Here is a 21,567-nt window from a genome sequence, read left to right as displayed (position 1 = left end):
AAGGGTGTTCCCAAGAACATGGGGTGTCCCAGGCACGAGATGCCTCGAGCACAGGAGTCCTCTGGCATGGGGTGCACAGAAGGTGGGGTGCCCACGTGCAGGCTTTACAGAATGGGGGGCACTAAAGATGCGGGACACTCTGGCACAGTCTCCAGGAACCAGATGCACAGAACGTGGGGTGCCTGAGGTGCAGGGCCTGCAGGACACTCAGCACAGGGTTACAGAGGCACGAGGTTGGACGCTGTAAAAGAGGGGCATCCCAGGATTGGGAGTTCTGGGATCGGGACCGCCCGGCAGGGGCAGAGCGGGGCAAACCTGCATGCGCGCGCACAAACGCCGTGGTGCCAGAGCCCAGCCGGGCACGGGCTCCACTGCGACTGCGCAGCCCTGGGGTCCGGGGTCCCGCGACTCTTTTCGCGCCCCTAGCCGATCTGCACTCTCTGCTTCGGGCGCCCGCGAATCTAGGGGATGCGGCCCCAGTGGAGTCGGCGAGCCGATTCCGGCCACCACCGGGGGCGCCCTTCAATCACAGGTGTGGGGAGACAGAGGGGGGTCTGGAAGGGGATTTCCTGAGGGGATATTTGCAAATGGAACCGGGGGTCTCTTTTTTTTGTACCGGGTATCGAGCAGGGGACCTTGCGCTTGCGAGGCAGGTGGCGGAACCACTGAGCTAAATCCCCGGCCTCTTAAAGGAGGCCATCGTGTGCCCCACACTACCTCCCAGGCCCCATGCTGCAGCTGCTGTGGGCCGCGGGCAGTGGGGAGGGGGTTTGGAGAGTTATGTTAGGTGCGTGGCTTTCCCTGGGCTCTACATCCTGGCCCCCTTGCAATCCTGCTTTTGTTTTGTGGTTTTGGGGATGAAACCCAGGCCCTGGTGCACCCTAAGCAAGCACTCTGCCACAGAGCCACCCCCCCACCCCCCACCCCCCACCTCCTGCATGGGATTTACAGAAAGCTGGATGCTCTGCTGCGTGTGTGTGCGAACCGTGTCCTGGTTTCCCTCTGAAGCACTGTGCCCACTGCTCAGCACCTCAGTGCCTTCCATGAGTCTGCTGATATCTGATATCTCAAAGTGGGAAAGTAAGGTACAAGAAGGCTGCCCCCCCCAACAAAGCTGAAGTCAACCACAAATGGATGGGATATTTTTGCACCCACCAATCTCCATGAGTCCCCAGATCCAGTTGCTCAGACCTGGCCATTTACATTCAAGGCCACAGTCAATGACACACACCCGTCTGCTACGCCCTGAGGTGCTAGAGCCAGCTGTGGGGCAGGTTCTAGGCTATGTGAATCCCTATCCAGTCCTGGAAAGAAAGGCCGTGTTTAGAAGGCAAGAGAGGGTTGTCACAGAGATCCCTCAGCTGGGATCCCTGCCTCTCTCCTTGTTCAGGCACCAGGAAGTGCTTCCTGGAAGGGATTCTTGGAGATCAGATTTAAAACTGACCCAAGTTTTAGGGATTTAACCCCCCACACATACATACACACGTAGGATTGAAACCAGGTGCCTTTGCATTGAGTTACATCCCCAGCCCTTTTCAGTGATTGACTGATTTCTTTCTTTCTTTCTTTCTTTCTTTCTTTCTTTCTTTCTTTCTTTCTTTCTTTTTCTTTTTTTGAGATGGTCTCATTATGTAGTTCAGGCTAGCCCTGAACCCATTATCTAGCCTAGGATGGCCTTGAACCCAAATGATCCTCCTGCCTCAGCTTCTCAAGTGCTGGGATTATAGGCATGCTCCACTACACCCGGCTGGCCCTTTTTATTTTTTTGAGGCAGGTTCTCATTAAATTGCCCAGGCAGCACTTGAATCCTCCTGCCTCAGCCTCCCAAGTACTGAGATTACAGCCAGGCACAGATACAGGCTTGTACCACTGGACCTGGCTTCTACTTTCAAATTCTTTCCCTGTTCCTCATTCTTCCTGGAGAGACTCAGGTTAGCCACAGAGGGCCTTTTTTACCCCACCTCTACCCGCAGTAATACTCTTCCTCTAAAATCCACATCAGGATTTACCTACCCTACCCCCTCTCCCCGTTCCAGTATGCTTAGATTCAGCCAGACAGAAATTGACAGGAGCTTCCGGCTTTAATATTTAGGCCTCATTTGGACGGACTCCCTTCCCTGAGTATCCAAGCCCAGGTTTCACTCCTCCCCAGCTGTCAGTCTTAGAGTTGTACCCATCTTTCATAAAATGGAGCCATCAGCTGCTTCCAGGCCTGGCCTCCCCAGATCCTAGCCGGGTCTTAGCTTTCGGGCCTCTCCCCGACCCTCTCCCCTCCAGGATTTGGCCCCTTCCATCGCCCAGCCCCCACCCTGCACTGATTTGTCTATTTTGTTGAAGTGCCTATTTTTGGCGTGGGGCCCGGTTTCAGAACCCCCACCGTGGGTCTTGGCAGTCACAACTCTGGCTCGGGGGATCCCAGCCAGGTCGCGCCTTCCGCGCTCGGGAGAGGGGATGGGAGGCTCCCTCTGCAGCCTCAGCCCGGAACCTGCTCCCAGGCAGCCTCCCACGGCTTCAGGTCTCAAGCCTGTTCCTTGCCCTACTTCTTGAAATCCACACCAGCTGCAGTGTAGGAGCTAGGCTGTGAAAGTCCACCTCAGGTTTTTGCTCTTGCCCACAACCTAAATCCCCCCGCCCCAACTCAGAGCCAGACTTTTGAAGTGTTCCTAGACACTAACCTTCCCCTAACACCGGTCAGCTTCTAGCGCCTGCTTGGTTGCCAGGGAGCTTCCTCTGGGGTCCTGTCCCATCCTGTGTGCTCCAGTCCTGGCTTTGCGGGCCTCCGCGTGTCCCGGCCGGCCGGTCTCGGGGGCAGTGCCTCCGCGCGCGTCCCTTCCCCGCGCGATGCCCAGGGCCGGACTCCGCGCGGGCAAGCTGATCCCTCTGGCTGAGTCTGGCCCTCCTTTTGCCCCTCCCCCGTCCACGTCGCTGCCTGGAAGCTGGGGACCCCCCCCCCCAGGCCCCTGCAAGCCCAAGTGTCTCCATTGCATTAGGCCTGACGCATTCCTCCGTCTCCCGAGAAAGAAATCGGCCTGAAATTTGCGTGTCCTGGGTGTATTTGGACGCGTTGCAGCTCTCTCCGATCTCCAGCCCCCGTGCCTCCCTGTTCTGTAAAATCCAGCCCGGGTTTTGCAACGCCCAGGTCTCTTCCTCCAGCGGGCTGGGCGCCGTTCCTTCCCTCCGCGGCTGGAGGATCCGCTCCGGATCTTCCACGAGACCACTTCCCCTCCCCCACTCTCGTTCCGACTCAGGGATCCAGCACATTGCCTTCCTCCTTTCGACTTCTGGGGGCGGAAGGGGCGGGGGGGGGGGAGCGACGGGAAGAGAAGAGCGCAGAATCCAGTCCAGGTTTTCGGGCCCGCCTTCGGGCGCCCAAGCAGGCTGCGGAGGAGGCCGGTCCGGGCCCGCGTGCTCCAGGCCGGGCTTTGTGCACGCCGCCGCCCCCTCCCAGAGCGGACCGGGCGCGCGGCGAGCAGGCGGCTGTCATTGCTGGTGCCCGTCGCTGGTCGCTCCGCGCGTCCTGCGGTGCCCAGGCCCGGCCGGCGCCCCCGTCCCGCCGCCCGGGGCGACGCCGCGCCCCCTCCCCCGCGGAGCTTCGCGCCGCCCGCCAGCCCTCCGAGCCCGAGCCCCCCGCGGCCACTGCGGGGACCGCGTCCCGCGTCGCGTCTGCCGAGCCCCAGCCGATGGGGCCGCGCGCGCCCCGGAGCGGCGCCGGCGGGCGGCAGGGGCCTGCACAGGCGCCCCGGCGACCGCTCTGAGCTTTGGCGCCGCTGTCGCCGCCGCGGGGGCTGGGCAGTCGCCTGGGCGTACACGTGCCGCCCCCGTCGGGGCTGCGGGGACGAGCGGGACATGCCGGCGGCCGCCTCGGGGGGCTCCGCCTCGCCCCCGCTCCCGGGGCTCTGACGCCGCCCCGCCCGCGCCCGCCGCTCTCCTCCGGCCGGGTCTCAGGCCACTGCTGCCGAGAGGGGGCCGCCTTCGGGGCCGAGCGAGCCGCTGCTCTTTACATTTGTAAAAAATTTTTGGTTGGTGGCGGCGGTGCTGGTTCCAAGCGAGGAGGGACACGGAGGCTGCCCCCGCCCTCCCCGCACGCCCTGCTCCGCGCTCCGGCTCCGGGAGATGTGCCGGGCGGGGAGCCCGGGCCCGCGGAGCCGCCGGAGACACGCGCAGGGCCGACCCCGGAGCGCGCAGGACAGGTGAGTGGCCGGGCCGGCGAGGGCGCGCACCTGGGCCAGGTGTGCAGGGCGGAGGAGGGGAGGCCGGGGTGCGCGCGGGACCCGCACCTGAGCTCTGGGCGTCGGGGGCGGGCGCACCCCACCCTCCGCTGCGAGGTGCCTGCGCGTGGCTGCTGCGTGTGCCCGCGCGCGCGCCGGCCTTTGTGGGGATCGGCGCGGCGGTGCCTGCGTGTCCCCGGTGCGTGTGCGCGCGGGTGCTTGGCGCCCTGTTTGTGTAGGTGTCTGGGTGGGAGCTGAGCGGTGCGTGTACGCGCCGCGCGCGCGCGCGGGGCCCCGGCCCCACGGAGGAGCAGTGTCGGGGGGCTGGCACCCGCGCGAGGCTGCGTTGGGAGCTGTTTTCTCCTGGAAGCAGCGGCGCGAGGGATGGGGAGGGGGCTGTCTGGGTGTCGGGGAGGGGCGCCCCGCCGGCTGAAAGGGTTTCGGCTGGGCGGCAGCCTCTGCAAGAGGTGCCCAGCTTGGCGCGAGCTGCTGTTAGGTCCGATCCGCTGGGATCTTGGCTGGGAGGGCAAGCCCTCCGTCTTCCCCCAGGTGTGCGTTCAGTGGGTTCAGCTGTCATCGTGCCATTTGAGGGTCCTGGGACAGAAGTCCAGGCCTGAAATGTGTGTGTTGGGGGGTTGTAGTGTGTGCTCAGTCACAGCCAGAAAATGCCCTCTGAAGGCATCGTCCCGGTGCGCCCTGGCACCCATCAGGAACGGCGCCCCGCACGCACGCACGCAGCCCCCCAGACGCACATCCGAGTCCCCACTCCCCAGTCTAGGTCAGTCCACAGCCATCCCCTCCTGGCATCACACTCTGTCTCCAGCTCCCTTCCCCCAGGCTCTCTTCTCCCCTGGGCACCCCCAGCCTTGGCACCAAGTGGGCGTCCCTGCCCCCCCCCCCCTGCTCGAGGCAGAGCCCCTTCTCGGGGACCGTGCGGGTCCTTGCCCACAGCAGACATGTGGTGGCTGGGGGACGGGGGAGGGGCTCAAGATGGCCGCCAAGATGGCTGGGCCTGGCTTTCTCTGTCTGCCTCCCCTCTCCCTGCCCACCCTGCTGCCGTGGTGCGTTGGATCACCGAGACAGGGAATTGCATGGGGTGGGGACAGGTGTGGGGACATCTGAGAGCGATGTCTGTTTGGGTATGGTGACTTCCAGCACGGCTTGCAGTGAGGCTGCTGGTCTCTGCTGCTCTCCTTAGCACCCAAGGGCACAGGCAGAGTCTAACCCGTCTCTAGACCCAGCTCCTCACCCCAGGCCGCAGCCTGGGGGCCCCCTGGCCTCCACCTGCTCTCCAGGGCCTGGTGCTCCAGTGGGTTCTTAAAGTGTCGGGGTGCTCTTCGGAGGGTCCACATCTCTCGACTGCTTCTCCATCTGTCCCACAGCCAGGGACTAGGTAAACCTTGGAGACCTGGGTCAGGTGCCAGCTTTGGGGTTGGTGGTGGTGGGTGGGGGCAGGTGACATCTCTTTCCTTCCCACTAATGCTGAATTTATTACTTAAAAGTAGGATGAAAACAGGGAGAATAAGAGAAGGAATACAACCTTCATTATCATATCGAGAAAATTATCCGTGATTTTCCTAACTAGCAATTTGCCTGCCATGCCGTTCAGAACTGACTTGCCCATTAATTACAGAGATGAAAAATCATCTGCAAAGCGGAAAAAGGAACTAATTCCATGGCGGCGTTAGCACCGTGCACCAAGCCACATACGTGTGTGTGCGCGCGCGCGCGCGTGCATGTTCACGTGAGAATGCTGCCTCTCCATCTGCCCCCCCCCCCCACTCTGGGCCTGTCCTGTCTCCCTCCACAGGGCACCTGGCCCACTCTTGAGGTCTGATGTACCTAGAGTACCCCAGGATCACCCTGCTGCTGCTGCCCTTGAGTGTGGGCAGGGTGGGGAGCTGGAGACTAGAACGCCTGGGCTTTTGAGCCAGCAGGGAGGAGGGAGAAGGCGGGAGACTCGAAGCCAGGCTTCTATTCCCAGCCTGCCCAGGGGATCCCCACTCCTGGGTGACCCAGAGGGATCCAGAGGGCATGCAAGGGAGGGGCCTGGCTGAGTCTGTTTGCATCCAGTGGCTGGGCTCCTGGCCGAAGGCTGCTCCACCTGTGAGCTGGCTGCATCTCCCATTTCGGGCAACTACATCCTCTGTGCCCCAACAGGCTGCAGGAGAGCCAGTGGCTCTTCATCCCCAGGATGCATCTGGCTGGAACTGTACCCTAGAAAGGAACAGAAGGAGCAGGAGCCCCATCCAGTCCCTACCACTGACACAGGACTGGGAGCTCCCAGTGTCTTGCCCTGCTGCCACCCCAGCCAGACGTGTGACCAAGGACAAGGGAGGCTCCAGTTTCTGTGTGGGCTCTGCTTGGGGATCCGGTTTCCAGATGCCAGACACAGCCCCTCCTCCAGCCCTTCAGAGGGCAGCAGGGAGGCCAGGGGAGGACCAAGGTGGGGTTCCCTGGTGACCCTGGAGGTATTGAGCCAGACTGGCCTCCTGTGTACTGAATACACCGTGGGGTCCTGGGGTGGGGTGGGGGCTCCATATGTCAGGCATTCTGCCATTGCAGGAGCCAGTTCTGCCTCTTCCTGTCTGTCTGCACCTGTGTGTACCTGTCCTGTGCTGGTGAGCAGCTGGCACTGGGACCCTGCCTGGCATATGTGGCCAGGTGTCCGCTGTGCCCAGGGCTCTATTCCCCTGTGGCTGGTGCTGGGGGGGGGTTGCAGAGAGGGCTGGTGTGTAGCCATAGTAGCCAGATGTGCAGCTGTGTGCATGCTGGGGGGGACAGTGGGTCTGTGCTGGCAGGTGTGCACACAGGTGTGTGCCGTGCGCACCTCTTCTTGCAGTCTGCAGACCCTTACCAGCCACCATGAAAGGGACATTGTCCACATCCTGTCACTGTGGAACTGAAAGTCTAGTAACATGTGAACCATTTCCCTCGGGAGCCCCTATTCCTGGGGCTGGGGAGAAGGCTGTGTCTCTACCTCCAGAGCTATTGAGATCCCAGCTTGGGAAGGAACCCCAGGGTGGGAATGCAGAAGCCTCTGTGACCTGGAACTAGGTCTGTCTAGAGTACTAATAGTGATTCCACCCCAGGGCCTTTGCACCAGCCATTCCTCCCACCCAGGACCTTCTGCAAGGGTTCTGCTCCTGCACACACACTCCAACCACACCTCAGCAGGGACTTTTACCCTGTGCCCCCTGCTTAGAACCAGCTTCCTGCCCGCCTGGCTTCCTTGAAGGTGCCACTTCCACACGCACTGTCACTTCCTGACGTGTTGTGCCTGTTTGTTTACTGTCTGTCTTCCTGACTCTGATCCAGGTGCTCAGGAATGTTGTCATGTTTGGCTGTCAGACAACCCCATATGCCTAAAATCCTACCAGGCGCACAGATTTCAGAGATTTCACCTGAATGAATGGGAGGGGCTCTCCAAAGGATTGACCCCCCCCCCTCGTGACTCTCCTTCCACCTGGCCTCCTCGGGACGAGCACAGGCTGCTGACCACAGCCTGGACCAGGCCAGCCATATCCCTGTCTTCCAGCATGTGCCTGTGCAGACTTGGAGGTGGCCTCCTGGTGCCCGTGGGTGCCGGCTCCCTTGAGTGGCTGCTGGGGCTTAGTCCCACCCAGGAAGGAAACCTGGATCTTCCTGCTGCTTTGTCCCTGGGCCATGGCCTCAGCCTGTGTCTCCCGGGGTTGAACTCTCACCCTTGCTTAGAGCTGGTTGTGCCCTGGTGACCCAGCCAAGCAAACCCCTGAAACTTCACCCACCTCCCACACCAAAACGGGGATGATAAAAATTCAGTAAATCAATACTGAGACTAAAAATAGCCCTGCCCCTCCCTCAGAGGCTAAAAATACCCTGGAGTCACACACAAGCAGGCCAGGAAGCCAGGGGGCTTCTCCCAGTCCCTGACATTGAGGACACCATCCTGTGTGTTGCAGAGTTCTCAATGCATTCCTGCCACCCAACAAATGTAACCCTGAAAACCCTTTCAGACCTCACAGAACATCCCCTGGTGGGGCAGACTCAACCCTGTGGTGTGGGGGTGGGCAGATTTCTGCAACACTAGGTGCTAATTTTTATGGGCTGTGAGGGCCACTTTGGGGTTGTCATGTGTTTCTTCTGTTCACAACTTTTTTCAGGGGGAGGCGGGGGTTGAGACAGGGTCTTACTATGTATCCCAGGCTGGCCTCAAACTGACAGCAATCCTCCTGCCTCAGCCTCCTGAGTACTGGGACTAAAGGTGTGTGCCACCATGCCACGTTTCACAAGTCTTTACAAATGTGAAAAGCCAGCTTGGTATGATGCTGGGCTTGGGAGCAGATGCCTTCATCCCTGCACTCTTCAGGCTGAGACAGGAGTATCACAAGTTCAAGCCCAGCCTGGACAGTTTAGCAATTTAGCAAAATTCTGTCTCAAAATAAAAAATGAAAGAAGGGCTGGTGCTGGCTGTAGAGGCACACACCTGTAATCCCCAGCACTCAGGAGGCTGAGGCAGGAGGATCACTGCATTTTCGAGGCCAACCTGACTACATAGTGAGTTCAAGGCCAGTCTGAAGTACATGGCGAGACCCTGTCTCAAGGGGGGGCGGGCTGGGATGTAGCTTAGTAGCTCCGGGTTCAGCTGAGTACTGCAAGAAAGGAAGAGAAAAAAAGAATAGAAAGCCATTTTTAGCTCATTACCAGACAAAACCAGGCAGGGACTAGGCTATAGTAGACGGCTGATCCCTGAGCACCCCCCAGTGGCCCTGTTGGGGAATGTTGGGGCCCCTTGGATTCCCATTTCGGGAGCACCCATTGAAAGCATTTGTGTACTTAGGGTGAGCCTGTCCTGTAGGCTGCTTGCTCTCCCTCTCCCCTTCTCCCTGAGCTCCTGGCTCCCTAAACACACATGGCCAGCCCCAGGGCCTTTGCATGGCATACAGCACCCTCACACACATCCATCCTCCACACACACACACACACATCCGCGCGCGCTTGGCAGATCTCACCTTTGTCTGCCTCCACAACCCTTCTTCAAGAAATCGACTTCCCTACGGCTCTTTGTATCCAGTTTCCAAATGCCAGCATGTTATAGGGGCTCCAGAAATAGGCATGGAGCCACCTATGGTGATGGTGGTAGTGGTGGTGATATTTACAGTGCTGGACATGGAACCCAGGGCCTCCCAATTGCTGGGCAACCACTCACCACTGAGCCACACCCCAGCCCCACACCGAGTATTATTTGTGAGCCCCAGGCCATGGCATGAGGCTCACTTCTCCCAGTATCGTGGGCATCTGGTGGCCCCAAGGGGACCTGAGGCCTGTGCCCTCTGCCCAGGGTCCTGAGTAGGAGGCTTAGGATGCATGGGGATGCTTTGGGGTGGACACAGACCACACGGGCTGCCAGGGCATCTGCTCACTACATTGGGGATTTTGGGCCAGGGATTTAGCTCAGTGGTTCTGGTGCCGGCCTCACTGCAGTGGGGAGACAGCCAGTCGGCCAGCAAGTGCAGGTGCATGGGGGCTTACTGGAGGAGGGCAGGCTGGGGTGCCCTGAGGTGAGCAGGAGAGAGATGGTCCAGGACTGAGTGCAGGGGGAGGCCAGGCCGGCCTAGGCGACGTCGTCTTTGTCTCCATGGCCCGGGGTCTTCCCAGCCCTGTGGAGGGTCAACAGCCCATGCTGGGCCTGAAACAGCCAGCCGGCTCTTTGGGCTGTGACAGCGCAGTGGCCGCTGTGTGGTGCTGGAGCGGAAGTGAGGGTTCCACAGGTGGTGCCATGGAGGACAGAGAGGGGAACCTGAGTTTCCGACTTTGGCCAGAACGGGGAAAGCGAGGTGGGGAGCGCCCTCCACCGCCAGCAGTGCCCCCACACACAGCCTGGTCTCCATCCCTCCTCTGCTCAGAGGCCCTTCCAGCTGTGACGCCCCTGCCGTCATCACCTCCTTCCGCTACCCTCACTGCCGGGTCCCAGCGAAGCCCAGCTCGTTCCTACTCAGGGCCTTTGAGAGAGCTCTCCCGGCCTGGGACGCCCCTTGCCTGGGTATCTGGTGGCTCTTTCCCAAGATCTCGGTTCAGAAGCTGGCTTCCAGTCGAATCCCTGCACCCTGTCTGCAGCAATGCCCATGCATACCCCATGGTCTCTGGGCCTGAGGCTTGGCTTTCTGCACAGCACTCCCAGCCAACTGTGACCTCCATGACTGTCCTCAGTGGACAGTGGCACTTGGGGTCAGTTTCATCATTCACTGGACAAGCGAACATGCACATTCTCCTTGCCTCAGGCTGGGCACGCTGGGGCAGCCAGACCGTGCTTCAGTGGGACTGTCCCCTGGGAGGCGCTAGACATTTAACCACTGAGCCTGTCTAACTAGAGGAACAGAACAGGGACCTAGAGTATCTGGAGGGTGACTCGCACACAGAGCCTGTGGAAGGAGGCAGGAGTCGGAGCTGGAGCTTCATGTGTGACCTCTGAGGGAGGAGGGCCAAGCAGGGAAGATGACAGGCGGGAGAAGACCTGAGATGCCATGTGAGGCACAGAGGCAATAGGGAGCGATGGAGGGTTACAGGCAGAGAGGGCGTAACTGAGTTTTCACTTTGCAAAGATTGGTCAGGGTTCAGGGTAGAGACTGGATGGGACAGAGGTGGCAGACAGATCGGGGAGAAAGCAGTGGGACATCCGAGGAAAGGGATGCTTTGAACAGGGCCACCCTCCCTGTAGTCCAGGGATATTTGGTAGCCCAGATGACTGCTCAGAACTTCCTCACTGAACAGTTGTCCATCGTGTTCCTTTTTGTGTTGGGCACTGATGCCATGGCCACAGAGGAGATGTACACAGCCTCACCCTGTAGGGCCAATTTGGTGAGGAAGCCTGCAGATATTTCAGATGCATGGTGCGTGGACTACAGAGAAAGGACAAAATAGAGCCAGGACTATGCCTGGAGAGCTGGAGCCCATAGGACCCCCCGGAGAAGGGGACATCTTGAGTAAGGACTAGGAAATGGGGAAGGATATCAGCATGTGCAAAGGTCGTGGGGTAGGGCAGGACCTTGGGGGTTCTGAGCACAGGGACCTGAATGCCTGCTCGTAGGCTCTCCCTGCCAGCGGTGGGAGAAACAGACCAGGGAGACAGAGAACAGTAACTGGGAGCTGTGCCATCCAGAGGGAAGATGATGGAGTTGGACCAGAGAGGGGACCAGGGAGTGTTGGGAAGGGAGGGGACTCTGAGAGCAGAGCCAGAGCCGCTGGACCGAAGCACTGCCAGGTGAGGTAGCCTGGGGATGGGGCAAGGGAGCCCAGGGCTTCTGGGTGGCGGCAGCCCGGCAGCCCTGGTGGCCTGCTGGGTTTGGGAGCAAGCAGGGCCAGGAGACAGCTGGCAAGGGGGTGGCCACTCTGGGAGGTGGTATCAAGGTGTGAGGGACCCAGAGCCCCCCAGACACTCAGTCTCCCGCCCACGCAGACAGATTTCCATGGCAACCACAGGCTGGGGCAGGCTTGGCCCCCACTCCTCCCCCAGCCAGCTCTCCTCCTGTCACCTCCCCGTCCCAGTCCCAGGGCACGTGAGGACAGACCCTGCCTGCCATGCCTACCTCCCCCTGAGACGGAGAAGCACTGGGGATGCAGATGTAGACACATTAGCAGGTGTAGGGCGGAGGCTACCCGAGACCCCTGAGGTGTCCCCTGGGGACAGACTCGAGTGTGGGCACACCCGGCTTCTGGTGCAGAACCCTGGCGAGAGCGCGGTCCAGTGTTACCCAAGTGCAGCTCACCAGGCCTGGCCTCGGGGACCCGAGTGCCCGGACTCCAGGGTCCTCACTAGCTGGGGTCCCCAGCACCATGGCGCTCACCTTTCCTAGCTGTAAAGTGTGGGTGCAGGTGCCTCCCCCAGAAGCTGCGCAGAGGGCACAGGAGATGATGTGTACGGGGCTCAGAACAGGCAGGGTGTCGGCCACTATGTCTGCTGCCCGGGCCCACCTGCTGCCTCTACCCCTGCCTCCTGTGCCCCAGCAGGGCAGCTGTGGCAACAGGAAGTCACTGTCCAGGTGCTAGGGCCAGAAACACAGAGTTAGGGTGCGGTCAAGCCTGTTCAGATTCAGGGAATCTGGCCCCAGCCTCCCTGCTGGCTTCCTGTGGTTTATGGGTGCCTTTGGCATTGCTTGTCTTCTAGAGCCAGTGCCCAGACTCTGCTGCCATCTTCACGTGGCCTATTCCTCGGGGACATGGCTGTCCCCAAGACCCCAGTCCTGCTGGATTTGGACCCACAGGAATGACTTTGTTTTAACCTGGTTACCTGTGAAAAGACTATCTTTAAGCCAGATGTGGGGCACACACCCATCATCCCAGCACTCTAGGAAGCTGAGGCAGGAATGTCACAAGTTCAAGTCCAACCTGGGCAATTTAAGTGACTTAGTGAGACCTTGTCTTAAAAGGAATATTTTAAAAAGGGTTAGGGGGGCCGGGGATTTAGCTCAGTGGTTTTGTTGCCTGCTGCGCAAGCGCAAGGACCGAGTTCGATCCCCGGTACCAAAAAAAATAAGGGTTAGGGGTGTGGCTCAGTACAAAGGCCCTGGGTTCAGTCCCAGTGTTGGAACAAAAAAGAAAAGACTTAGGGCTGGGGATTTAGTGCACTGGCACTGTACCTGCCTTGCAAGGTCCTGAGTTTGATCCCCAGTACAAAGAGAGAGAGAGAAAAGAAAAGAAAAAAGAAAAGACTGTCTCTAAATATGGTCTCATTCTGAGATATTGAGTACAAGACGTCAGCATATCTTTTGGGGGGACACAGTTCCATCCATAACACCTCTTGCCACCGCAGGCCCAGATGGTCAGGTCTCCCGCAAGCACCCACTCAGTGGTGCCTGGCCTTACCACCCTGCCTCAGTGGTCCCAGGTGAGCAGGATGAACCCCAGGGCACAGTTAAGAGGGGACAGGAATAAGCTCTAGTCCTCTTGAGCCCCTACTTCAGCCCTGAGCTGGAGCTGGGCCCTGGGGTGCCCAGAGCTTCCTGCAGGAGCCACCCTAGGGAGAGGGCTTTGGGCTTTGGGACCTACTGTGTGTCCTGAGGCCTGGGGGATGGCAGCCAGGGAGACAGTCCCAGATAGGTTCTGAGCTGCTGGGGGTAGAAAGGTGCACACCTGTCCTCCCAGCACACAGGAGGCCGAGGCAGGAGGACACTGCGAGTTTGAGGCCATCCTGAACTACATAGTGAGACCCTGTCAAAAAGAAGGGAGGATTGGACCAGGGATTTAGCTCAGTGGCTCCGCCGCCTGCTTCGCAAGCATAAGGTCCTGAGTTCGATCCCCAGTACCAAAAAAAAAGAGGAGATTATTTGTGCATAGGTAAAACGAGGGGGCCGTGATAGGACCCATGGTTTGGGGGATCAAACAACATCCTGCTGCAGTCTATATGTTAAGGTCTTTAAGTCATTTGGGCAGTCGTTAAAATGCAGCAAGGATGGGTGTCCTTATGAGAAGAGGAAGACTGGGGACGTCTCTTCTGCGCAAAGGCAGGGCCGTGTGGGGACACAGCAGCAGGCGCCATCCCCACACCGGGAAGGGAGCCCTAGGCAGATGAGGAATTGGCTGCCACCTTGAACGTGAATTCTTGGCCTCTGCCACTGTGAAAAAGTAGATTTCTGTTGTCGGAGCCATCCTGGCTGTGGTACAGCGTTCCCTTGGTGAACACCAGGGATGGTCCAGGACCCTGCTGCAGTCAGCAGGCTCCACTGGCGTCCAAGTCCTGTCACGAAAACAGCACACACCCTCCCAGCAGCGGAGGCTTTAGGGCCTCTCCAAGCCCTTGGAGCCTGAGATATGGAAATTCTGTGGAAGCAGTGGATCCACTGAGGTGTCCGGGGAACTGTGATGGGAAAGAAAGTCCATCGGTGTTCAGCACAGATGCGATTTTTTTCCTTTTTCTTTTGTAGTACTGTGTTGGGGACTGAACCCAGGGCCTTCACATAGAGCTGCAGCTGGCCCTTTTTTTTTTTTTTTTTTTTTAACTTGTTTTGAGACAGGGTCTGAGTTGCCCAAACTGGGCTTGAACTTGAGATCCTCCTACCTCAGCCTCCTAGAATGATGGAATGACAGGCGTCTGCCCGCATGCTGGCTAGTGGAATTCTCCCTGTGAATGTGCTAGATCCAGGGTTGGTAGAATCCATGGGTAAGGGGGCTTAGCCACACCAGGTTGGTGATGCTTGGCCCTCGTCGTGTTCTAGGTATGGCCTCAGGTGTCTCACACGCATGAACCCACCCTGTCCCACAGCCCCCCTGGGGAGGCCGAGAGATGAGGCTGGGCTGGGGTGCCAGCAGGTGGTGAGCACAGGTGCTGTGACACGGGGGGGGGGGTCCCACCCGCCTCTCAGGGGACGTGTTGGAGCTGAGACTCAAGGGACCCAGAGATGGCCTTTAAAAAGACGCTGCTGGCCAGCGTGGTGCGCACACTTGACATCTCGGCTGCCCCGGAGGCTGAGGCAGGGGGTTCGCAAGTTCAAACCCAACTGGGAACTTAGCAAGACCCTGTCTGAAAATAAAATTTTAAAGTTGCTGGGGGTGTGGTTCCATGGTGAGTACTTGACTAGGGTGTGGAGGCCCTGGAGTCTATGCCCAGCACCACAAAGAGTAAAAGGGAGAGAGAAAGAAGGAAGGAAAACTCCAGCCAGCCAAATACTGCACAATCACTGAAATGCAGAAAGAGCCAAAAGCACAGCAGTGGAGAGTACAGTGGGGTCCCTGGGGCTGATGGGAGCTGGGCCAGGGGCAACATGGCTAGAAGGTGTAGACTTGCAGGCTGCATCTGTAATCCCAGCTCCTTGGAGGTTCAGGTGGGAGGTTTCTGAGCCCCAGAGTACAGGGGTGGCCTGGCCACATAGCCTTGTTCCCCACCCCTCAAAAGATTAATGAATTAATTTGAAAAGCCAGGTGGGAAAAGGGCCCCCTGTGTAGACAGAACCCAAGTGTCCCCCAGCCCGAGTGGATACATGGGAGGTGCCCATTCACGAGGTGGAAGGGTATTTGACTATAAAAGGCGTGGTGTGCTCCCCAAGCTACGCCCCGTGGGCCTGGAAACGTTCAGCGGAGGGACAGAAGCCAGAAAGGGAAGGCTGAGTGTAGGAGTCCATTTATAGGATGCGACCAGAATGCGCGCTTGGGGCGGGGGAGTCACCACTATGGGACAGGGCTTCTGTCTTGGGTGTTGGAAGTACTTGGGAGGCTCAGTAGTGAGTGCTGCCCTAGTGCCTGCAAGGCCTTTGCTCCATCCCCAGTGGTGCCAAAAAAATCAACAGATAAACTTTTGGAAATAGACAGTGGTGATGGTTGTACAGCGTTGAGAATGGAATTAATGTTACTCAGGTGTAGGTTGCAAGTGGTTCAAATGGCTCTGTGATCAATGCCACTGAACTGCACACTTAAAAGTGATTAGGAGGGGCCAGGGATTTAGCTCAGTGGTTCCAGCACCTGCCTCACAAGCGCAAGGTCCCGAGTTTGATCCCCAGTACCAAAAAAACAATTAGGAACCAGGTATGGTGGCATGCACCTGTCATCTCAGTGGCTCAGGCAAGAATCACAAGTTCAAGGCCAACCCTGGCTACATAGTGAGATTCTGCCCCCCTCAAAAAAAAACAACAAAAAGGACCCCAGAAACAAAATCCAAGTGATTTAGGGGCTGAAGGTACAGCTCAGTGGTAGTGTGTGCTTAACATGTGGGAACCCTAGCTTCTATCCCTGGCACAATTTTTTTTTTTTTTTTTTGGTACCAGGGATTGAACTCAGGACCTTGCACTTGCGAGGCAAGCAGCGGAACCACTGAGCTAAATCCCCATCCCAGGCACAAAAATTTTTTAAAAATCACTTTCAATGGTTAAAACCATCTCATAATTTTAGGGTTTTTTAGGTTTTTTAATTTTAGGTGACCCAAGGGGTCTCACTGCATAGTTTCTCTGGCCTTGAATTCACTGTGTAGCCCAGGCTGACCTTGGTCCTACTGCCTCAGCTTCCCAAGTGCTGAGATTATAGGCGTGCACCACCATGCCCAGCTACTGTGTTATAATTTGTGCGTGTGTGCGCGTGCGTGCGTGCGTGCGTGTGTGTGTGTGTGTGTGTGTGTGTGTGTTATAATTTTCAAAAACACAAAGATTCTGAGTGCTGAGGTTCTGGGGCAAAAAGATAGAAGGGCAGTTGGAAGTGGCCAGTGCCTGTGACCGGAGGAGCAGCCTTGAGGACAGATGCCAGGGTGTTCTGGAAGTGTTGACAGAACCAGGACACCCGAACTGCATCGAGGGGTGGGGATAGGGGAGCCACAGCCAGATGCAGTGGTCCACACCTGTCATCCCAGCACTCTGGGAGGCAGGAGGATGGCAAGTTTTGAGTCCAGTCTGGACAACTTTGTCTCAAAGGATTGAAAGAGGGATCCAGACCAGTGTGAAGGCCCTGGGTTCAACCCCCAGTACTGGGACAAAGAAAGGATTTCCACTCCTAGGTTTGGGGAAGGTTTGGTGTGGTGTGAGGGAATCAAGGTGCCTGGAGACCCTCACAGAGGTGTAGGCAGCAGGGTGAGGGAGTGGCCGGTCTGGAGGACCACTTAGCTGGTGGGGAAGGCGTTTGGAGGTGAGCACTGGAGGAGGCAGAGCCCTGAGCCAGAGGGAGGCCCCATCTTGCTGTGCTGTCCTCACATGGCCCAGTAGACAGGCCGCCCGGGGAGCCAGGCTGGGAGGGGACACCACAGGCCCCTGGCAGCACTGGGGTCTGGACCCACATAGGGCAGGGCCCCAAGCCAGGGCTTCCCCCTTCGTGTCCTCCTGCCTCAGCGGCTGGAGTGCTCAGCAAGGGCCAGCCACCGACCCTGGCTACCTAGACCCAAGGGGGAGCAGAGGCTCAGGAAGATGGACATGGAGGAGATGCAGCCCCACTATAAACCCTGTCAGATGACAGCGCCCTGCAGATGTCCTGTGCCCACCCCGGTGGCCGAGGGGTTCTAGAGGAGCATTTTGGGCAGGCCCACGTGAGGGGATGGAGGTCTGGGAGGTACCTGGCCCCTTCCATCTTTAGCCTCGAGGGCCCTTTTGGTCTCGCAGGAAAAGCCAAGCCTATATGGAAATGTAATTCCTGGGGCATTGGGAGCACAGCCAGGCATGGTAGCCCACGCCTGCCATCCCAGCCCTCAGCAGGCTGAGGCAGGAGGATCGTTGGGAGTTCAAGGCCAGCTTGGACTACATAGACCCTGTCTCAAGCAAAAGGGCAAAAGGCTGGGGTGACCTTGGAACCTGTATAAGGGACACCAGGACCCTGGGAGGGCATCCCAGGCTGAGGGAACTCGGGCAAAGGGAGCGAGAGGGCAGAAGGGGGCTGTGTTCCAGCCCAGCACTGCAAGAAAAGAGAGGGAAGAGGAGTCAGCAAGCCCAGCAACACCAGATCACCGCTGTGAGGGCTGTAGAAAGGGGTGGGGAACGTGGCGATCTGATCCATGCCTCCCTGGAGCCTGTAACCCTAAGTGGATGGCATACAGGTGGGTGGGTGGGGTGGCGACCTGGGCTATGGGGTACTGCTGGGCCCTGGAAGTGGGTGGTGGGTGAGCCACACTGGGAGCAGAGCCCATGGGACTTGCTGATGGAGCTCACGAAAGAGACCAAAGAGAAGGTTCAGAATTGAGGTGGATTTTGAGATCTGAGAGTCATTCAACAAATTCATAATGGTGTGTCCCTGTGGGAGGGAAATCTGCATACCAAGAACAGTTATATTTGAACAAAGGCCCGATGGAGCTGGCCACATGGGTAACCAGTCTGTGGACAGACACTGTATGCACAGGAGGAAGAGATGTGCAAAGGCCCTGGGGCAGGGCCTGATAGAGCAGACATGGGGTCAAGGAGCTAAGTGGGCCAGTCAGTAGCCTTCATAGGGGCTTTGAAATTTGGCCGGGGGAAACATTAGTTGGGGCTGTGTTGAGACTGCAAACTGGAAATAGGAGCTGGAATTAGAAAGTTTGGCATTGTGGGTGTGATGGTACATACCTGTAATCCCAGCACTTGGGAGGCTGAGGCAGGAGGGTCACTGAGTTTGAGGCCAGTATGAACTACATAGTGAGACCCATCTCAAAAAACAAGACAAGAAAAAAAAAAAAAAAAAAAAAAACAAGGGCCGGGTATTTAGCTCAGTTGTTCCACCGCCTGCCCTGCAGGTGCAAGGACCTGAGTTTGATCCCCACTACCAAAACAAACAAAAAACCAAAATAGAATATTTGGTATTGAGACCTAGGGACGGGCTGGGTTCCTGCCTTGGAGGATCCTTCCTGGAGAATGGGGGTCTTCAACCAGTTCCTCGCCAGGTGGATGGTGCTGGGCCAGGGCCACTCTGGAGGACCAGGTGTGGATACAGCAGAGGGCTGAGGGCAGTGTCTGCTGGCCAAGTTCAAGTGTCCATGGGGGCTGAGGCAGCATCGAGGTGACAGGAGCAGCCACGGGAGGAGGATGCCTGCAGAACTAAGCCCTGTGCCTATGGAGCCACTGTGCCCTGGGATGGAGCCTGCAGGGCTGGGGACACTGGCAGGGGACACCTGAGGCACTCACTGCCCTCAGTCCCCCGGGACAGCACCCCTTCCTGCCCTGCCTGCCTGTCTCCAGCTCACCCCGAGGGCCACCTGGAAGGGAAAGAAGGGACTTGGGTGTCCCTGGTCCCTGATCTGTGGCGCCAGCCAGCTGGGTTCTAATTAGCTACCAGAGAACGAGAGACAGGAAGCAGGGGGCCTGGAGCCTGGCCTCCTGCCCGAGCGGGCACGCCTGGGTCCCCACCCCAGGGACGTCTGTGCCCCACCTCCTGGTCGGGCGAGGAGGCTGGGCAGGGTCGGATGTTAAGGGTGCAGGTGGACACTTGGCAGCTGTGGCGTCCTGGTGTGGTTCAGGTGGGGAAAGGTGGCCGTCCTTTCGGTCAGAGGCACACTGCCCAGTGGGGCCTGGATGTGGGAATGGGGCGGTCTTGCCGTGAGAGAGCAGCTGCTTCCCTAGAGGACAGATTGGAGGCTCTGGACGTCGGCTCTTGGGCTGCAGGATGGAGGCCCCGGCCTCTCATGGGCTCTGGGGGACATTCCTGGCTGCCACCTCACCTTTGTGTCCTCCCCAGGTTGGTGGGCCAGGCTGTGGTGCCCACCCGGTGATGAGGGCCAAGGCTCCAAACACAGGCTACTGAGAGCCGCACGTGCCCCTGGCCGCCACCATGGCCCGCCTGGCCGCCGTGCTCTGGAGTCTCTGTGTCACTGCCATCCTGGTCACCTCGGCCACTCAAGGTAGGTGCTGCTGTGTGTGGGGAGGTGTCCTGAAATCTTTCCCAACCTACCGAAGACCTCTGCTGGGCCAGGCCAGAGGGGTCCCCCACCCTCCTTGAGGCCCATGTAGCTGGCCGGCCAGGGCTTCCTGGGGGGCCATCTTTTCCTTTCCTCTCCCCCCACCTTTCTTTCTCTCTCCCTCGCTCTGTGATTACGTCTTTGAGGCTTTCACTGGGAGGAAGGCTTAATTAAGGCATGCCCGCTGACGTTTATTTAAAAACAACTAATTACCCAGCGCAGTCCTGTGCTGGCCTGGGATCCAGCACACGCCACAATTAGTGCCCCGAGCCTGCCCGCCCACCCAGCCGATTACTCAATTACTGTCCCCACGGTGGGCACAGGAGGGGCAGGGGTAGGATGTCGTCGTCCAGCCAGGCCCCGGGGCCTCAGCACTGCTGGGGTGGCTGGAAGCCTGGTGCCAAGATCTCTGCCCACCCAGATCTACCCAGGCCCCAGCTGGGTGGGAGGAGCTGCTCCCACCCCCAGACCCCTAAGTGAGCCCTCCGCCCCCAGCTCTCTGCTGCTGGGAAAGCTAAAATTAGCGGGGAAGCAGATGGTGCAAGAGGAGCACATGTCAAACTTTCTCTGTCTGGGACTTGACTCACCCCAAAAAACCCCAAGGACTTAGCTGCATAACTCCTGGGGAGCCCACCAGGATCAGAGAGGCCAGATCTCCAAAAAGGGGGTATCCTGTCCTACTTGACCCCCATATGAGAAAATAGTATTCATAAAAGCAAGAAGCAGCATTTAGCTAGAGTGGTGGTGCATTCCAGTCATCCCAGCACTCTAGGAGGCTGAGGCAGGAAGTGGCACGTTTGAGCCCAGCCTGAGTAACTTAGCAAGACTGTCTCAAAAATTTTTTAAAAAATCATTCTTTAGAGTCTGGAACCCCTGCAATACGGCCCTGGGCTGTGGATGCCCCATTTTACACATTGGGAAACAGACGGGGAAGGCCACTGCTAGTGGCGGCCCACACTTGAGCATGGGTCAGAATCATCTGGTCGCATGGAGCCATCAGAGGCTCCTGGCCCCGGATTCTGATGTGGCAGGTCTAGGGCGTCCCTGGGCCACACTACGCCTGCCCTGTTGTCCAGGAGGCAGCAAAGCCCATGGTGACTTCTGGAAACCGGAGTGTGTTCCCACGCTTCCTCTGCTCCTCGGGTGGCACAGTGTGGCACCAGGGAGGCCCCCGAGCCCCTCACCTTACCACACTGGACCCGCCGGAAGCCAGTATACTCACAGTCACGGTGATGGTGACAGAAGCCTCAGCTTGGTTTAGCCTGGGACACAGGCACTGGGGCAGGTTCCGGAAGGTTCCACCTGCGGGGCTGACAGTTGTCCCCTCCCAGCGGGCCACAGACAGCATTAACTCTCCTGGTGGTGATGTGTGGCAACAAGCGTGGCTTTTGGCCAGCCAGGGACGCTCGTGCCACATGGACATGGCTGAGCACCATCCCCAAGCCCCACCCTGTCCTTCTGCGGGGGACTTGTCTGCTGCAGCTTCTGTCACAAAGCGTCCCAGACACTCGCTGGCCCACGGTCCTGCAGTTCACCCTCAGGGCGTTGTGGGGTTGGTGGCTTCTGAGGCTCTGTCCTTGGTTTAGGCATGACCACCTCCTCTCTGTGTCAGCGTGTGGTCTCTCTGGGACGGGTCTGTGTCCAAATCTCCCTCACCTTGTTTTTTTTCATCTGTGTGGGGGGCATTGGAGATTGAACCCAAGGCCTCTGCATTGAGCTACACCCCTAGCCCTATTTTATTTATGTATTTACTTACTTACTTATTTATTTAACAGTAGCAAAGTCTTATTAAAGGTAGAAAAGAAACAGGCTGTGCAGAATGAGTTGGAGCCAAGTAAAAGTAGGAAAAGAAATATACCCTACAGCGTGAGGGTGGGCAACCATGTAAATGTGAATACAGTTGACCCCCTTTTGTATTTTTTTAATATTCAGGCAGGGTCTTGCTAAGTTGCTGTCTTAGTCACATTCTCATCACTGGTACAAAGTACACGACACTCACAACTTAAAGGGGAGATTCATTTGGTTCATAGTTTCTATGGGTTCGTCCATAGTTGG

At 58.2% G+C, this 21,567-nt stretch overlaps 1 protein-coding gene across 9 annotated transcripts in view; it reads left to right on the top strand.

Moving 5' to 3' along the window:
- Positions 1-3,447: 3,447 nt before the first annotated feature.
- The window catches only part of Adgrl1 (adhesion G protein-coupled receptor L1), a 44,044-nt gene continuing 25,924 nt past the window's right edge, over positions 3,448-21,567 (top strand). For 4 of the 9 annotated variants that reach the window (XM_087201656.1, XM_013068387.3, XM_087201654.1 and 1 more), the window contains exons 1-2: positions 3,449-4,190; positions 19,293-19,455. In XM_087201656.1, the coding sequence (XP_087057782.1) occupies positions 19,386-19,455 (70 nt within the window). In that variant the 5' untranslated portion in view covers positions 3,449-4,190; positions 19,293-19,385. Of the gene's footprint in view, positions 4,191-19,292; positions 19,456-21,567 lie in introns of all 9 variants that reach the window. The other 5 variants (XM_087201653.1, XM_087201652.1, XM_087201650.1 and 2 more) reach the window with 2 other exon arrangements.

The sequence above is a fragment of the Heterocephalus glaber genome, unplaced genomic scaffold (assembly GCF_053883595.1).
Source record: "Heterocephalus glaber isolate CG9 unplaced genomic scaffold, H.glaber_assembly_v1.0 deba00001760, whole genome shotgun sequence".
Taxonomy (NCBI): domain Eukaryota; kingdom Metazoa; phylum Chordata; class Mammalia; order Rodentia; family Bathyergidae; genus Heterocephalus; species Heterocephalus glaber.
This window is presented reverse-complemented; position numbering and strand designations above follow the sequence as displayed.